We start from the raw sequence: 16244 nt of genomic DNA, 5'->3' as shown, positions 1-16244 counted from the left end.
ACCGATTTTTCCATTTTTTTTTTAATTTTGATTTTTTTATGATAGATAAGAATTGTTAATATCCAGATATATTCAGTGAATACCTTGTGGGTTTTCGTGGGGAATGATAACGCTCTGTCGACTGGTGTAACCATCCTCGGTGTACTTGGCAAGTTTGTGTTCACAGCGAACGAGATGAGTGGGAGCAGGATGATCTTAAGAAAGGCAATCATACAATTAATTGTCTTTTCTAAAACTTTTTTTCCCTAATAAATCAGCAAACAAGATTTTATTTAATAATTATGTATTTCACACCCCTGACAAATTTTCCAATTACAAATTTTGATAGGCATCGGAACAAAACAGTAGTGCCATGTGTCAGTTCAGAAGGCTGTTATTAGCTAATGTCATTTGTTGCGCTAATGAGATATAAATCAATAAACAGAACAGGTGGTCTGTGTACAGACAGAAAAGTGTGGAAAACAAATCAGCACAACTATCAATTTATTACTGGGGACTGCTTTTTGTCATGTCAATGGTAAATACACAAAAATTAATTATACAGAGTAATGACAGTCGTGCAATTTTTGCCTTGGGAAACAATTAACCTTTGTGGTAATAAGATTTCTGCCAATTTCGTCTTAAATTATTTTTTTGTAATTGATAGAAGCGCTCATTTTCTCAATGAAACCTTTTACTACACATGAAAGAGAGTAACAGAGAGAACAATCAATATGTACTTACTTTCGTTGTGTTCCTTGGAAGTTGCGTGGTTTGGACACCTTTTGACGGTCTCTTGAACATGTTCAGGTTTCATGAAAATAGGCATGGCACGAATAACACATCCTGGGGCAGGGGATCGGGTACACTTAAATCTAACTGGGCACGTTGTTGCCATTCTAACATAAAGTTTCTTAAGCACCTCAGAGTACTGCAAACACAAAATAAAAGTGTTAATTAAAATTTTGAAGCATACTTTATTGCGAAAATTCATAGTCATTTCTTAAGATTTTGTTTCTGTAAATATAGGAATTTTAAAAGGTATTTGTGATAAACAGGAAATGTTTCCAACTTCAATATTGTTTTACGTTAGTACAAGTACTATTATCACAGTTAACATGTCTGATAGTGTGTGAATCTTGGACACAGGTGTTAATTGGCTTTTCTATTGCCTTGTCATGTGATAATTGTATACTTACTGTCCAGGTTGTGGATTTTGTTTCTTTCGATGGCTGTGAAAATGAAATCTGAAAACCATGGTCTCCAGCATAGTCTGTGCTGTAACGAAAAGACAAAAGGAGGAATAAAATTTCTGTGCTATTAAAAATGTTTGTTTTTTTCTTCCAGACTGTAATTACCAATCTTTTTGGTTGGTGAAGATTTAAATGGAATAGAGCTCGAGAAATCTTTAAGCTTTCTATCTGGTTATTGGAATTTTAATTGGATTTTTGGAGTATAGATAGCTCTGTCATAGTAATCTATAAGAAACTGAGAAAACCCCATTAATAACACCTGTTTCAACTACCTTTATTTACGCAATTTTATATCGCTGGAATTATAAATTAATTTGGTGTCTGGAAAAATATCTCAATGCATCAGAATGGTTGTTTTGATTATATTATGCATGTTGATCAACCATGACGAGGTAGACGTTAATATATTTAGGTCTAGCCATTTTGAATATAAAGTCGTGTACATATATACAGGACATTTAATCCCTAAGCGTGGTTCTAATGTTGTGTTCACTGAAACTTGTACCACAAAAGACATTCAGTCCAACACGAAATATTTCCTGAGTCGTTGACCTACATTACAGTTATTTAACGGTACCAGCCCAATAGGACAATCCTTTGCTTTTGTTCATGTTCATTCACCAGGAACCAGCGTAAATGGGAAAAAAACTAGTTCTTTCATTGCCAGATCAATACCTGAATGAGTCAATGGTTCCCCCTCCTTCATATCAAATTCAGGTACGCAAGTAGGCAATGGCCTTTGTGTCAACATAGAATTGCTAAAGCTGGACCAGTCCATTTGGGAACAAAAGGGGTGATTTTGTTTATATATATTGAACACTTTTTACACATGTCCAAATTTTGAATTGTTTCTCTCTGTTATTAATAATCAATGAAAGTTTTGTGACAGCTACGCTGAAATATTAATTAATGAACAGAATCAATGAACAACTACAGCGTCCCGTTAGGTTGTCGTCCTACTACACCTTTGCCTCTGGGAGCCGGATTGTTTACCATATGACTTTTCTGATAAGATCAATACTCTAGAGAGATTTAAATTGGGGCTTTCAAGTTGGAACACGTACAATGGCCAATTCTATATAGCACCCCAGGGCTATCAAACACTCCACTGTGCTACAATGCCATTATAATCTATTTTGAACAAAGTATACCTGAATGCTGTCTTATGTCACAGTTCACTTTAACATCTATACACAAGGTTTACCTCAAAACGGATGGCTTACAATTATACCTATCCCTACATATACCTTGTCGATGTCATTTCCCCTACCTCGTCTTAAATTACAAACTCATTCTAAACATTTGAAACCAATTCATCCAGAGCTTTTTGGACTTTTATCAATTTAATTAACTAGCCTTTTTCCCCTCAAAGAAAAACTAAAAGCCTAAAACATAACTTAAACCAGACAGAACAAAATTAAAATCATAAAATCTCTAATTGAAATTGCGAGTAATGAATTAGTAATTAAAACTTACTTTGATGGTACTGATGGTATGGGAGACTGCATCCCAGTGTGTGGTGAATATGGGGGTGGGGATGTGATGGTCTGAAAACACAACATCAATCTGTGAGCACAAACAACTGAGAAAGTGTCAAAACATCTGGATTATCTTTTCTTTCTCTTTTCATATTTCATGGCCAAGTACAATAAAAGACATACAACTATTTTTTATCATTCTTCCACTACAATACAATCCTTCTTGTGTATATAAAGTGTGATTCATTTTTTATTCAGTTATAAATAATATTTCACTAGAGTGAAAACCTCACTAACATGCATACTACAAATTGAGATAGTGACTATGTCTATAGGTGACCAACAACACTTACATCATTATATGGGCTAGATGCCGAGCTGCCAATAATATTGGTCTGGGAGTCAGGGCTCATAGAACTGGCCGATGTCGTGTTGGCGATGATGGGGTTAAGCTGGAATAAACAAAAGCAAATATAGGTATAATTTTTAATAGTTTGGTAATTTTTTTTTGTAATTCATCTAAAAGTTAATTAGTTAAATGAGAATTTTTTATCACTTTAATCAATGTAGTTATAATGTGCTTTCCCACTTTATATTGATTTTATTCAACCAACAAGAGACATTTTTAAAGTTAATAAATCTATAATTCTTTTTAATTTTCTAATAACAGTATTTATGTGTTTTGGTTGAGACTGTTATGAAAATTCATGAAATTTTATTGACATGGTAATTGATTTCTAGCAATGATTATATATAATTATAATGTCGAAAACGCAACAAATTTCTGTTTTCATTTACACAATATAAGCTTGACTTTATTGTATTGAAGTGATATACTGTGGACAGTATCAGTCTGTACAATTTAGAGGAGATAAGTAAAGCTAGATTATAAATCAATAATGTAGGTCAGCTGGTATATATTATGACCAGCAGATAGACCTGTACTAGTAATCATGGGGGACGTACTTGTGCCTGTGAATATCATTACTGATAAGGACACCCTGACATGTTGTTTACTTAGTCCAATCCACGTGATTTTAACCCGAATTACACTTGGCATTCGTTTTATAGCACATAGTGAAAATATCTTTTTATTATTGAAATCCAGAATAAAACTATGAGTTGAAAACACTTCCTAAACTTATCGAAAATTATAAATGTTAAGAAAATAAAATTTCAAAATTAAAGAAATGAAAAAATTTAAAGAACTTGTTTCACTTTAAAAGTTTAAAATACTGAGAGAAAATATAAGAAAATGTTTACACTAAAATACAAATACAAATTATTGTTTCTTTTCCCTATTAATAAATCTTCCCATGATTAACAATCAATACATATTGATTTGCGGAGGTATTTTTAGCAGATCTCACCAGCAACAGTCTGCGGCTAGGACTTGTAGTTGGGATATAATTAGCATACACACCTAGAGTCACCTACGATGACCGTACACAAGATTCATCAATCATCTTTCATAATTGTACTCTTATCATTTAAGTCATTATTTCTTTTTAACAAATCAAGAAGAAATAAATAATGAATTTTATGTCAACAAAACATGTAATTAAGTTATATATACAAATATTTATAATGACATATGTTTATATGTCCATAGTAGTCATGATGGATTTATAAACAACAATTCCTGAGAAATGTTTTGGATGACTGACATATCAATGAAACAAAGTTAAACATGTAAACAATTTTAACAAATCAACTTCCCCCTTCCTCGACTGTCAGAAAGTTTCCAGAGAAACTGTTACTAGTCCTGAATGACACCATGTGGTCTGTCAAAGTTTTAATTTCTTACATCAAATTACTACACTTACCCTATATGTAGTGAATCCTGTTCTCTCAAACTTAATCATTTTGGACGGATTGTAAGTAATATCACAAGAAATTTTTCTATCACATATAACTGTTCAATCCAATGTTCTTCACTGATGCATTTCAACACTATATATCTGCTTTTTAGTAACTGAAATATCTACATATACTTAGCATGTCCAAGCCTGCCCAGGTACAATGTAATCAACTACCTGTCCTGACATGTACATATAGGTAAGACCTAGATCAGTGTTCAATCTACAATGAACGTACACAGCTCTGGGTTCAACAAGAATTTATTATGTTAATGACATCTATTACGAGGCTATACACCTCACAAAGGGAAAGTCTGAGCCAATAATGGATACAGCTGCTGAGGCTGGGAAAAATCTATATCTGAACGTCTGTCCGCCTAGGGAAGCCTGGCTAACTGTCAAAGCTTTACAATCACTAAAGCTTCCCCTGGTCGCCTTGACAACCAGGAGAGACGCTACCTGTGTTTATTTTTAGCTCAACCACATGGTGTTTGTGGTTATAGACATACACACGCTATAGGTCGGGCTAGTGTTTGCTTTCTTTTTCTACCTAGCCAGTGTATTTAATGATAATCAAACAGTGTTTGGGGGTTTTACTCTTAGGGCAATTTTATGATCCCTTTACTTTATATACCTGGGTGACCCCGGTCACACCCTGAACAAAGCCCTCAGTGACCAGGTAGAATAGGACAGGTAGAATATAGCAAGGGAACCTTCTACTTTAGGCAGCACACACTTACAATGATGTGTGACAAATACATTTCAAATGGACGTGTGTCAGTTAAGAGGTCAGTCGACATTGAGTGGTAGGGTGTTTGTAAGTTATACACACCAAGAAATCACAAAGTGATTCACGCTTCAGGAAATTTATCCAAACAACTTTGTATGGGTGTCAATAAGTCAAATTACAAGTGTAAAATACAAAAAAAATCTACTGTAAGAAGTCATATAAATAATTAATTGATAGTTAAAAACTAATTAATTACTAGTTGATGTGTAATGACAGAAATCAGTGTAGTACTACTTACCAGATCTGATATGGAATCATTTTGGCCTCTGATTTGGAATCTCTCGATTTGTAGACTGGTCTCTTCACCTGAAGGTTCACCATATTCATAATCTAAATCCCTACTGGCTATCTGAGTATATCCGCTGAAACAAAGAATAAGGAATTGAAATTATATTTGATGTAGTAAAACCTGTGACACTATCAAGATCACCCATATTTTGGAGCATGATTTAAAAGCTTTCCTTTTTCTTGCTTTTTTTTTTTATTAAATAATTCTAAATTATTTAATATTTCATAAATTAGATGTAATTACAGATTCCTGATTCTGATTTCTGATTCTTGGAAAAGAATTATATACAATCGGTAAACTGTGATTAAAAAGCTTTCAAACAAATAATTTTTTTATAATTTAGATACTAAATTTTAAACTTACCCATTTTCTGTGACTTCTCCTAGTGTGTTCCACAGGTATTCAAATGTTTCTTGAGACATTGGTGGGCCAGAGGGTGTACCGTTAGTAGTTGTTGTACTAGCAGTAGACAACTGGGACATGACAGGGTGACGATGAATGAATTTACTAAATCTGCAATGGAAAGAAATTTTGTTGAGTGATTTCTCTCCTGGCCATTTTGATTTGTTTTTCCCTTTAAATCTTTCTCCTCAATTATCCCAAATTCCTCTACCTCTATATCACTTCGACATTTCCACAACTGATATCAAAGTTTTATCCAAATATTTGTTTTCTGATGTCTTCGTTGAAAGATTTCAAACTTGAAATAGATCTTTAAAATCAATTTCTTTGTAAACTAGTGTATATGCTACGTTGCCCCGGTGATTTCATTGTTGACACTCAGAATTTCTCAAGAAACCTGACCTAGCTCAAGCCACCAATGACTACCCTGTGTCATACATGAGTGAGCAGACTTTTCTATTTTACATAGGCATAGAAACCGGCTTAAATATATCCCAAATGGTATTGAAATTTACACAAGGGCTCTTGTGTCAACAGAATTTTAAAACTTTTAGGCAATCCCTAAAATCCAACAAAGCTAGTCAAAGAGTACAGCTTCTCTTTGATTAGTACTTTTTTCTCTCTCACAGAATTTGATTTAATTTTCATTTACAAAAATTTTGTAGCTAACTGCTTTCATTAAATAAGAGAAATACCACTGACTGTTGACTGTTAATTTTTGTTAAAAATGCTACTGATGACATAAATCATACTTGTAAATTAAATACTATATATATATAAATATATAAATAAAGTATTTCTATATTTTTCAGCAGTATATAATCGAATTAATTACTGCATTCCAAATACTGAAATAGAGAAAATACCCCCCCAAAAAACAACCATTAAGTAAATCTAAATATACTGCAATTTCATCATGATCAAATTAACTTGGTTTTAAAATCAAAATTGAGGTGGTTAAACAATCAACAATTAGATGCAAAACAGATATAACACTTATCAACTGACAGGCAAAACTAATATAGTTTCGATTGTAATGAAATTAAAACTGATCATTGTAAAAGGTTTGTGAGATATTTGAAAATTTACATAAAACGTGCAAAAATAAATATGACGCAACAACAAAATGCATAATAAATAAATGTAAAAAGGAAATTATTCGAATAAAATTTGTCCAAGAATATTAACGAAAACTACAAGCAATAGTGATATAATAACAAGACGTGTGCGTTTAGTTATGAATGATTGATGACACGCTTTCTATGTCAAACACACACTTCGTCTCTTTGTTTACATTTTACAAATAAAATTGCAACATTCAACTGTGGATGTATATTGATATTTTCCATGTCTAACGCTAATAATTTGCTCCATGCATTTAAAGATTTGCAAAATACCTTACAAATAAATATGATATACTAATTAAACCTTCGTTAACAACGAACGGCCGTCGTCAAAATTTCCCAAATACACATCCGCCATTGATATCTCAAGATTCCATGCGTGTCCCGGTTTGAGTTTTGACATTTCAAACTAATCAAATTAACATATCTTAGCAAAACACAGAGGCAATGATTGTTTACTTACGATGATGATGATTTACGGTTTTACTTCGTTGAAGAAGCATGAAATTTGTTGTCCCCAAAACACATTAACACCTCTAGAACATCCAACGTATAGAAATACCTCTAAACTTCACTGGGACTCCATTGCATACCACGTGGTACAAAATATCAATGGCGGAGTACACTATTCGCGGGAAAACACGTCACAACATATTTCTTCGCTGCTGATGTTAGTTAATAAAATACTTAAACTGTTAGTATAAAAAATGCAAAACATTACCAGGTGCGCTATAATCCCAAATACTGCCGACACAAGTGACCGATGTTTCTGACCGGACATCGGAAGTGCTTTATACCTAATCTGAAGCTCGCTTGATTAACTGACCAATCAGCGAGCTACCGGCGCGATGAAAGGGGCACCCTGCTAGGAATCGGGCCGAGTGGTAGACTTATGAAAACATTGCAAGTAACCTATTGTTTGCGTCACGCCTGACAGATTTGCGACCCAAACAACTGTTTGACACGTGCTGACAGACGGAATTCACAGGATCTGCATTTTATTGGCATTTTTGAACTGCAAATTTAGTAATAAATTACAGTCATGCAGCTACTATTTTGGCGCTGAATTCAAAATGGCGGTATCCGCATGTTGACACTTGCTATTTGACATTTAAAATGTATATTATGTCTTTACCAGTGGCTTAGAATCTTTATTTGTCGAATTCTCGATTTAGTATACATGTTAGCTAAGTTAAGAGAGGATGAATTTTTCTGAGCTGTTTCGACAAACCAACCAACTCTGCAAATTCTCACCCGATGGGAAGTACTTGGTAAGACTATGAATGTAAACAATTATAGTTGAAATTCTAGATATAGATTTGACAATTTGAGTTAAAGCAGTACAGTAGATGTCTGGTGTATGGCATTTGTCAATATGTTTATTCAGGTCTTACGTTTACTGTATTACTGATTGTGAGATTGTAATTTGAAATATGCCTCTCAGATTTACAAGGACGTAAATGAATAGGCAATCACCAGACATCTGCAGTCAGTGGCCATAACACAGTATGCAAATGAAAATGTTGCTATTCATTATTTGAAATTTTACATATTTTCAATTGTTATTCCTAACGTCATTTTGCATTCATTAGTAACACGATTTTAAGTACTGACTAAGAACTATTTTCGAATTCAAATAATCTCAAAGTCACTTGACTCCTTCAAAACTTGTCTTTCATCTCTAATTTAATTATTTTCTTCTCTTCCCCTGTTCATAGCCACACCTTCAACAATATCGACATGATCTTCAATATGATGAAGTAGGTCGGTTATTTGGTAGATGTAGATGTAGAGATCTACAATATTTCCCGTGCCATATTTACCAAGAAGGAAATGGCGACGTCACCAAACGTTGTTTGAATATAAACGCTCACAACTCAGACATATTGCAACAGAAGAACATGTTCATCATTTCAAAATAAGCACTAGGTACCTAGTTTTCATGTTTTAAAATTTGATTTCTGGAGAGAAGTTTTTAAAAATGTGAAATTAGTAAGAATATATAGTAAAAAAATTGCTTGCATATTGTATTATGGCCACTGACTGTATATTGTACAGAACACTAGATCTATGTCCCTGATATCAATTTTATGTCTAGTCTAACCTTACATTATGGCTTTTACACTACTCCATCGATACTGATTATTCAAAACTTAATTACGTATTATGATGCCCACTTTTGAATGTGTTTTATCAGAAACATGTAAATGTATAATCCTGAAATTTTATTGAATAAAATTTATTTTCCTGGTTTGTGTCAATGGTAATAAATCGTGAAATATTTAGAAATAATTGACATGGCTATTGCGAACGTTAACACATTTAATGTAATGTATTCAATGTGATGTAATGTAAGTGTTTAGTGGTGTACCATTTTAGAATGAATAAGATTATGCTTACATAGACTTTCATATTTGATAATTATAAATAGTAAATGATATTTGTTTTAAGAGATTGTTTGTTCAGATATACTTTTTATGATTTAAAGTTGTTTAGTATCAAAACACATTTGATAATGTTTTTAGATTTGCCTCCCTTACTGCAGGGTTATTCTGTGTTTAGTTGTTACACCTCATGTAAAACATATATGGTTTTAAAAAATCAAAAATCTTATTTACAAGATGTATTAATATTTTGGGCATGTGATGAATAAATATTTCTTTATATTGTTTAAAACAGCAACATTTCTGTGAAAATTCTACAAAGACTCATAACTTGAAAAGTGCTGCCAAAATAAATATTATTGTATTCTGTGATTCTAAAACTGTTTATTTATTATAATATTTACATGTGTGAAGAAAAGATATAACCACTCTGGCTTGATATCCTAGAAAAGCCAAACCTGCTCACTATAAAGCTTAGTAATGCCTTGTAAAGCATTATGTAACAGTGCTACAAAACAATGTTCATGTCAACCTTTAAGGACACACCTTTCCAGGTACATGTTGTTCTAAACCTTACCTAAAAGGTAAAAGTTTTATTGTCGACATAAAAAATGAATGATAATATTTTAATAAATACATTAGTGCTCTGAAAACAAACCAGGCTTATGACGTAAGCTTTTATTTTGGTTACTGTTTAGTTGTAATGCTATGTAATACATGTCAACCTGTGCTATGTATAAGGAGATTAAATTGGTAATGCTCACATCCCTGCAACTGATACAATGCACATGTTTATTTAAGTACAACCTGTATTCATATCTATAATCTTATTACTTAAGAGAATGGGAATAAATTAGAAAGACTTTGGCGACTAGATGTTTATAATAGTAACTAGACCTTTTGATAAAAGGAAAGTAAGTGTTACTCGTTGAATATTATGTTTTTAAAATAAATGTCAAAAACTAATGGAAATAAGTGACAGTCGTGGAATATTGATGATTTGTGATTTCAAATGATGAAATGTAACGTGCCTAGATTAAATTTGAAAGTTGTCATCAAAACCAGAACATTGTATGTCTGGCAGCATAGTTTAGTGATGAAGATTAATGTCAATTGCTAATCTTTCATATTAATAATGAACCAGATTGATTTTAAACATATGACACTTATAAGATAATTAAGGTAACTGGATTAAAAGATTTTACTATTCTGGTTAAAGGGGAAATAATATTGAATTAAGAGAACACATTATATATACAAAATGTAATGCCAATTGTTTTTGATAAACATAGACACACATTTTTTCCCTGTGTCACTGTACCAATTCCATATTTTACATTTAACTCTAACAGTACATGTATTTGATAAAGCCCTAGTTTAATCAGTCACATCTATCGATTCTCCTAATTGTCATGACATTAGGAGATATTTCCCTCATCAATTGAAAAGATGATAGATATTTGAATCAAATTCCAAGTAAACTAATGTGAATTGTACACTAGTAAATTAGCATTTAAAATGTAATGTATGTTGCAGGCACGATTCTACAATTAATTTTAAAAAAAATGTAAATTACTATGTACTATGACGGTTTGTGTAAAATTATACCAGGAACTTTATTATACAATGTAGATGCAATAGGATTTAAATCCTTTACGTATAAACTACATTATCTAACGATTAAACTTGATAAAAACTTATTCAGAGGTAAAAAAAAAAAAAAATGTTGAAGCTATTGGACATTATTGTAGCGATTGTGTAAGGAAGAGACTAAAGTCTTCATGCTGTTAGTAATTAACATAAAATTATCATATCAAATGTTGTGTAGATTCTAGGTTAACATTCATAACAAAGTGAAATATATTGTATGTAATTAAGTTTTTATATACTCAGATGATTTGTTACTATCCATGTAATTTTCTGCATTGATGGTAGGCACATTTAACACTTACAACCTCAAACTCTCTTTATTCTCTTGTACCATCTTAGTTGCACTCTGAATACATTTTGTAGAAAAATATCCATTCCATTGTAATATGGTGAAATATAGACCTAAGGTGCTAGATTTTGTGATATATTTCACTTTATTTAATACAACTGTATCCAAAAATTTTGATAACTAAATTTTTATGTAGATATTGCTTTCTTTTTATGAGATAAACATTTGCATCTTTATTGAATAATCTCAATCTGTTTAAACTTGTTTCATCAGTATCTTGTCAAAGCATCTAAAGATAGATTTTTGTCAGATTTGTTGAGGATAAAAATATAGAAATGATCAACTTAAAATCCTTAGAAATGTTCAGAAAGAACATTTCTGAATTGCATACAATGTTTCATGATTAAATCTTTGCAAATCCAGGGATGTTACAGAATTTCTCAAATGCCATACATGTATTAAATGTTTGATAATTAGTAGCTTTCAATACTCCCCCTACATCTTCAGATGTTGTATCAGATTGCTAAGTCAAAATTAACAATTTTATTCTTTGTTTCTTAATTGCATTTTTATTTGACAAGAAAAGGAATACCACTACAAATGTCGTAATATCTGTGTTTCAGGCATCTGTGACAGAATTTCGACTAATCGTACGAGATGTGGAGACATTCCAGATACAGAATCTGTTTAGCTGTTTGGATACTATTCAAGTTATAGAGGTAGTGATCGATATTGCAAACTTTGACACAAATAACTTTAATTTTGAATTATGAAGAGTTTGATATAAAGATTTTGTCTTATAATTTAACTGACTTTTTCTTATGAAACAATCAAGGGTCAACATTTCAAGATTAAATGGTTTGTTATCTTCATTTCTTAGCAAAATCATTATTATCATTTGGGAAAGTCGTGGAAATAAATGCAAAAAGACAAAATGTTTCAAGTAGGGAAAAACCTGAAGAAATATTGCTAGTTACAATGAAGTGTTCTGCATTGATATGTCGATGATTTGTGTTTTTTCTCCTTTAGTGGTCATCAGACTCCCAGTTTATCCTGTGTGGGCTTTACAAGAGAGGAATTGTACAGGTAAATTGAAAGATTCAGAAATATAATTCTTAATCAGAAAAATATTACGTTCCAAGTTATTCATGTTTCTTCATACTTTAATTTTAAGTTTTATGATGTTTTAATTTTAAGTTTTATGATGTTTTCTTTTCTCTTATTGAGCATAGTTAGATCATTTATAAATATTATGTTGCTTTTAAATTTGACGATATTAACATTAAACAATTTCTTTTATGATTGTGAGCCATATAAAGTCAGTCTTTAAAAATATTTTTAACCACACAAAGATTAGACAACTTTATAAAGGGTATCAGAATCAGAATAAACATTTATTCCTAATTTGGTTAAGTTAGGCTCTACATTTAAAGTCATTTAGGAAAAAAAACACATTTTCTATGTACTATACTGTTATTTCCAAATATTATCTAATTGAGGTATAGAATTAACAAAACCTATGAAAATAGACAATTAATTGATATTTTTTAACTGCGATCTACTGATAAGATCAGTGTTATAATTAAGTGTGACTACCCATTTCTCCCTCAGCAGGTACAATCTGTTTGATGTTTGGACCCCTGTCTCTTGGCCTGCGTTTGATGTTTCCCTGTTTTCCCTCTCCCCTACCGCTGTTCATTATCATATAACCAAAGATCTAATCTCCAAGAGATTACAATCTTTTCATTTGTGTTACCTTTCTTGATCACCTGAGTCAAACACACCTGATTACAGGTAAATCTGCTCAGGTAGTCGTCTTAATCATTCTATCATTTTGTCTTACCTGGGTTAAACTGCCCAGGTAGGAAGCAAACGCACTAATGACCCCCTACCCTGGAGGACCATAGGTATTTACTTTGAAGTTGGTTAACACCCATTGCCCATCTTGTACCTGATTAGGGACAATACTGGTCCCTATTGTACTTACCTGTAACTTACCTGTGATTTACCTTGTCACCTGCTGACAGGTGACAATGTTCACCTGATATTTCAATAAGGAACAAATTGACAAAAGATGAGATATTAAGAGATAAGGAGATTAGCCTGAACTAGGTATCAAAATTAATTCTCCTATTGTGTAATTGGACATTAATATGTATACCTGTGCCCCAATTAACTGTTTCTTTCCTGTGAGAGGTGTAAAAATAAAACAGTAAATATAGAATATTAATCTTAATAAGGATTTGTGCTCACCACCCTAATTATGCTATGATAATGGAAAATAAGGACTTAGAAATGAAAATGAGAAGTGTGCTAATTGTTCTATTGCATAAAATAAAGATAAATTTTAAATAATACATTTTATATGAAATTGCATTAAATCATAGATATAATTGTTCAATTTGTTTTCAAAAATTGATATTAGAGAATCATTAATTGCAAACATATATGTAGTGATATGATCATGAAAAAATAAAGATAACTTATTTTGAAAGATCTTCAGAAGACACAAATACATTTAATTTGACATTTGCAAGTGTTTTACTCTGAAAATATTTAACTAATAGGTTAGTTGCATAAATGCATTTCAGATAATTACTAATTTTAATGAATCTCCTTGAATATTTGAAATATAGTACAATTAATCGGAATCTTGGAATGTTCAGTTGCAGTTTCATTAGTCTTTTACTCTGAATTCTCAATATTTCAATACTTTGATGATGTACCATCTTTGTAAGAGGTCCCTAAGTTTTGATGATTGACTTGTAGGTTTGGTCACTAGAACAGCCAGAATGGAATTGTAAAGTAGACGAAGGGTCAGCTGGACTGAATGATGTCCGATGGAGTCCTGATGGCCGACACATTCTCACCACCGCAGACTTCAATGTATGTCTTATCAAACCAATATTAATTTTTTTTATTTTTTTTTTTTTTATTTTTTTTTTGGGGGGGGGGGGGGGGGGTTAAATTTGGCATTTGATGTCTAGTTCTGTGATCTTATTAATTGGCTTCCCTTGAACAGGACCTGTTTCTGATTTCATTATGTAATGATTATTGAAATCAAGGTGAATAATGGAAAAAAATGTCTGAACCAGTATATGCCTGATTAATTTTCCTTCAGCAAAAAAAATAAGATTTGTATTTTACATATTCAGGACTAAAGCATTCCTTGGTTATTTACTTCCCATTTAAAATATTGTCAGTTATAACAGTTTAAATGACATCCAGGAATGTGTCCAGAAAATTAGTTCTTGTGGCGCTCTAGGGACAAAAATATTGTAACGTTTGAAGACAGAATCTTGTGTCGGATCTAATGATTATTTGTTATTGAGAGACGTTTACAACCTATTAACCATTCAATCTGATACTGACCTATCAAATCTGTAGTTTAATCTCAACCTACACAAGTCATTCTGGCCAAAAGGGCCAAACATGTATAGTATGTCACCTTTTGGCCTGTATCAAAGAGGTCAAATGACCTATTGTATCTTTTTACTGGAATTTTATCTTTGTTGAAATTCTGTGAAATCACAATTTCACAAATCATTCAAACATTAAATGACCTGTTATCAAACATTTTTCAGGATTTTAATCTCTCTTTCAATATCTGAGAAATCACACAAGTTGACAACTCATTGAGGTTGAAAAGATTGAACCAAAACATCTTTTGACGAGATGCTATCAGTGTTGTGTATAGTACAGCCAAACTCTGGGGGTGTTATGTAACACAAATAAAATTGCCAAGCTCTATTGATACAGGGTGTTAGGTTGTATCTGTGGTCGATCCATACTCTTATCTCACGTAAATAAATGAGTCTATTGTCACTGCAGACTTGGACAATATGACCTGCTTGACCAGTGTTTGACCATTATGTTTACCTGGTCAGATCATTGTTTGTTTGTTACACATGTTGAAGACTTGCGTAAATAAACAGTTAAGTCCTTTTCAATCATGATCGTTTTAATTCGGCCTGCCAGCTTCATTGATAAAAACCTATAGTAAACAAGTACAGTACAGATAAATTATCAGAGAAAAGGAACTATATATAGAACCCATAAAATGGACTTCACACTTCAACTCATGATCGTTTAAATGTAACAGAGTACTCCTGTCATCTTCATAGATGAATACCTACAACAAACCCATGATACAGATAGAATTGTAGAGAATGGTTGTTTTAATGTGACAGTCATAAACAGACTTCACACTTAGTGTTGTTGTTGTACTATCTCAATTCTGATTGTTGTGTACCTATTTACAAATTCTAAAAATTGTCAACCCATTGTTAAAAGTGGCACATTGGTGTTGACTGATAATGTTTGCAGTTCTAGTATGAATAATCGAAACTAAAAATCAATTAAATACATAACCTTTTGGAACTTATATACAGGTAAAATAATAGACTTCGCAAAAAAAAAGAAAAAAGAAATCTCGGTTGATTTTATAAAGGCTGCAGTATATTTGTATGTACAAATATTTACTAGTGTAAGTAAATTATTGATATTTTGTTCAATTCTTCTCTTATAACCAAGGATAAATTTTGTACCTGTTGACGACATGGAAAAGGAAGTATATGTGTGATTTTAGGCTTTTAAAGGTACTTAGTATTATCTTTAATGTACTTCCGAGGTTTTCAAGAGCATCAGAAATGAAAATAACTTTTTGATTGTGTTTTAGCCCTAGGGTACAAATGGTATAGATTAAATTATCATGCTTTCAATGAAATGTTGAAAACTTCAGAAAATT

The 16244-nt window shown here is 32.0% G+C and overlaps 2 protein-coding genes across 5 annotated transcripts in view; one reads left to right on the top strand and one right to left on the bottom strand.

The window, feature by feature from the left end:
- Positions 1-16244, bottom strand: part of LOC138320915 (cellular tumor antigen p53-like) — a 39676-nt gene that overhangs the window by 10602 nt on the left and 12830 nt on the right. The window contains exons 1-8 of one of the 4 annotated variants that reach the window (XM_069264239.1): positions 7896-8029; positions 6012-6161; positions 5598-5721; positions 3064-3162; positions 2709-2779; positions 1179-1257; positions 724-910; positions 84-194 (exon numbers count right to left, since the gene is read on the bottom strand). In XM_069264239.1, the coding sequence (XP_069120340.1) occupies positions 84-194; positions 724-910; positions 1179-1257; positions 2709-2779; positions 3064-3162; positions 5598-5721; positions 6012-6130 (790 nt within the window). In that variant the 5' untranslated portion in view covers positions 6131-6161; positions 7896-8029. Of the gene's footprint in view, positions 1-83; positions 195-723; positions 911-1178; positions 1258-2708; positions 2780-3063; positions 3163-4536; positions 4806-5597; positions 5722-6011; positions 6162-7637; positions 7796-7895; positions 8030-16244 lie in introns of those variants that run through there. The other 3 variants (XM_069264230.1, XM_069264223.1, XM_069264248.1) reach the window with 3 other exon arrangements.
- LOC138320945 (WD repeat-containing protein WRAP73-like) overlaps positions 8042-16244 on the top strand; it is a 47483-nt gene continuing 39280 nt past the window's right edge. Inside the window, exons 1-4 of the mRNA XM_069264272.1 lie at positions 8042-8445; positions 12121-12216; positions 12527-12583; positions 14267-14383. Coding sequence (XP_069120373.1) covers positions 8377-8445; positions 12121-12216; positions 12527-12583; positions 14267-14383 — 339 coding nt within the window. The 5' untranslated portion in view covers positions 8042-8376. The remainder of the gene's footprint in view (positions 8446-12120; positions 12217-12526; positions 12584-14266; positions 14384-16244) is intronic.

This window comes from Argopecten irradians, chromosome 1 (genome assembly GCF_041381155.1).
Source record: "Argopecten irradians isolate NY chromosome 1, Ai_NY, whole genome shotgun sequence".
In the NCBI taxonomy this organism is placed as follows: domain Eukaryota; kingdom Metazoa; phylum Mollusca; class Bivalvia; order Pectinida; family Pectinidae; genus Argopecten; species Argopecten irradians.
Note: the sequence above shows the minus strand (reverse complement) of the source record. Positions and strands in the feature narration are given on the sequence as shown.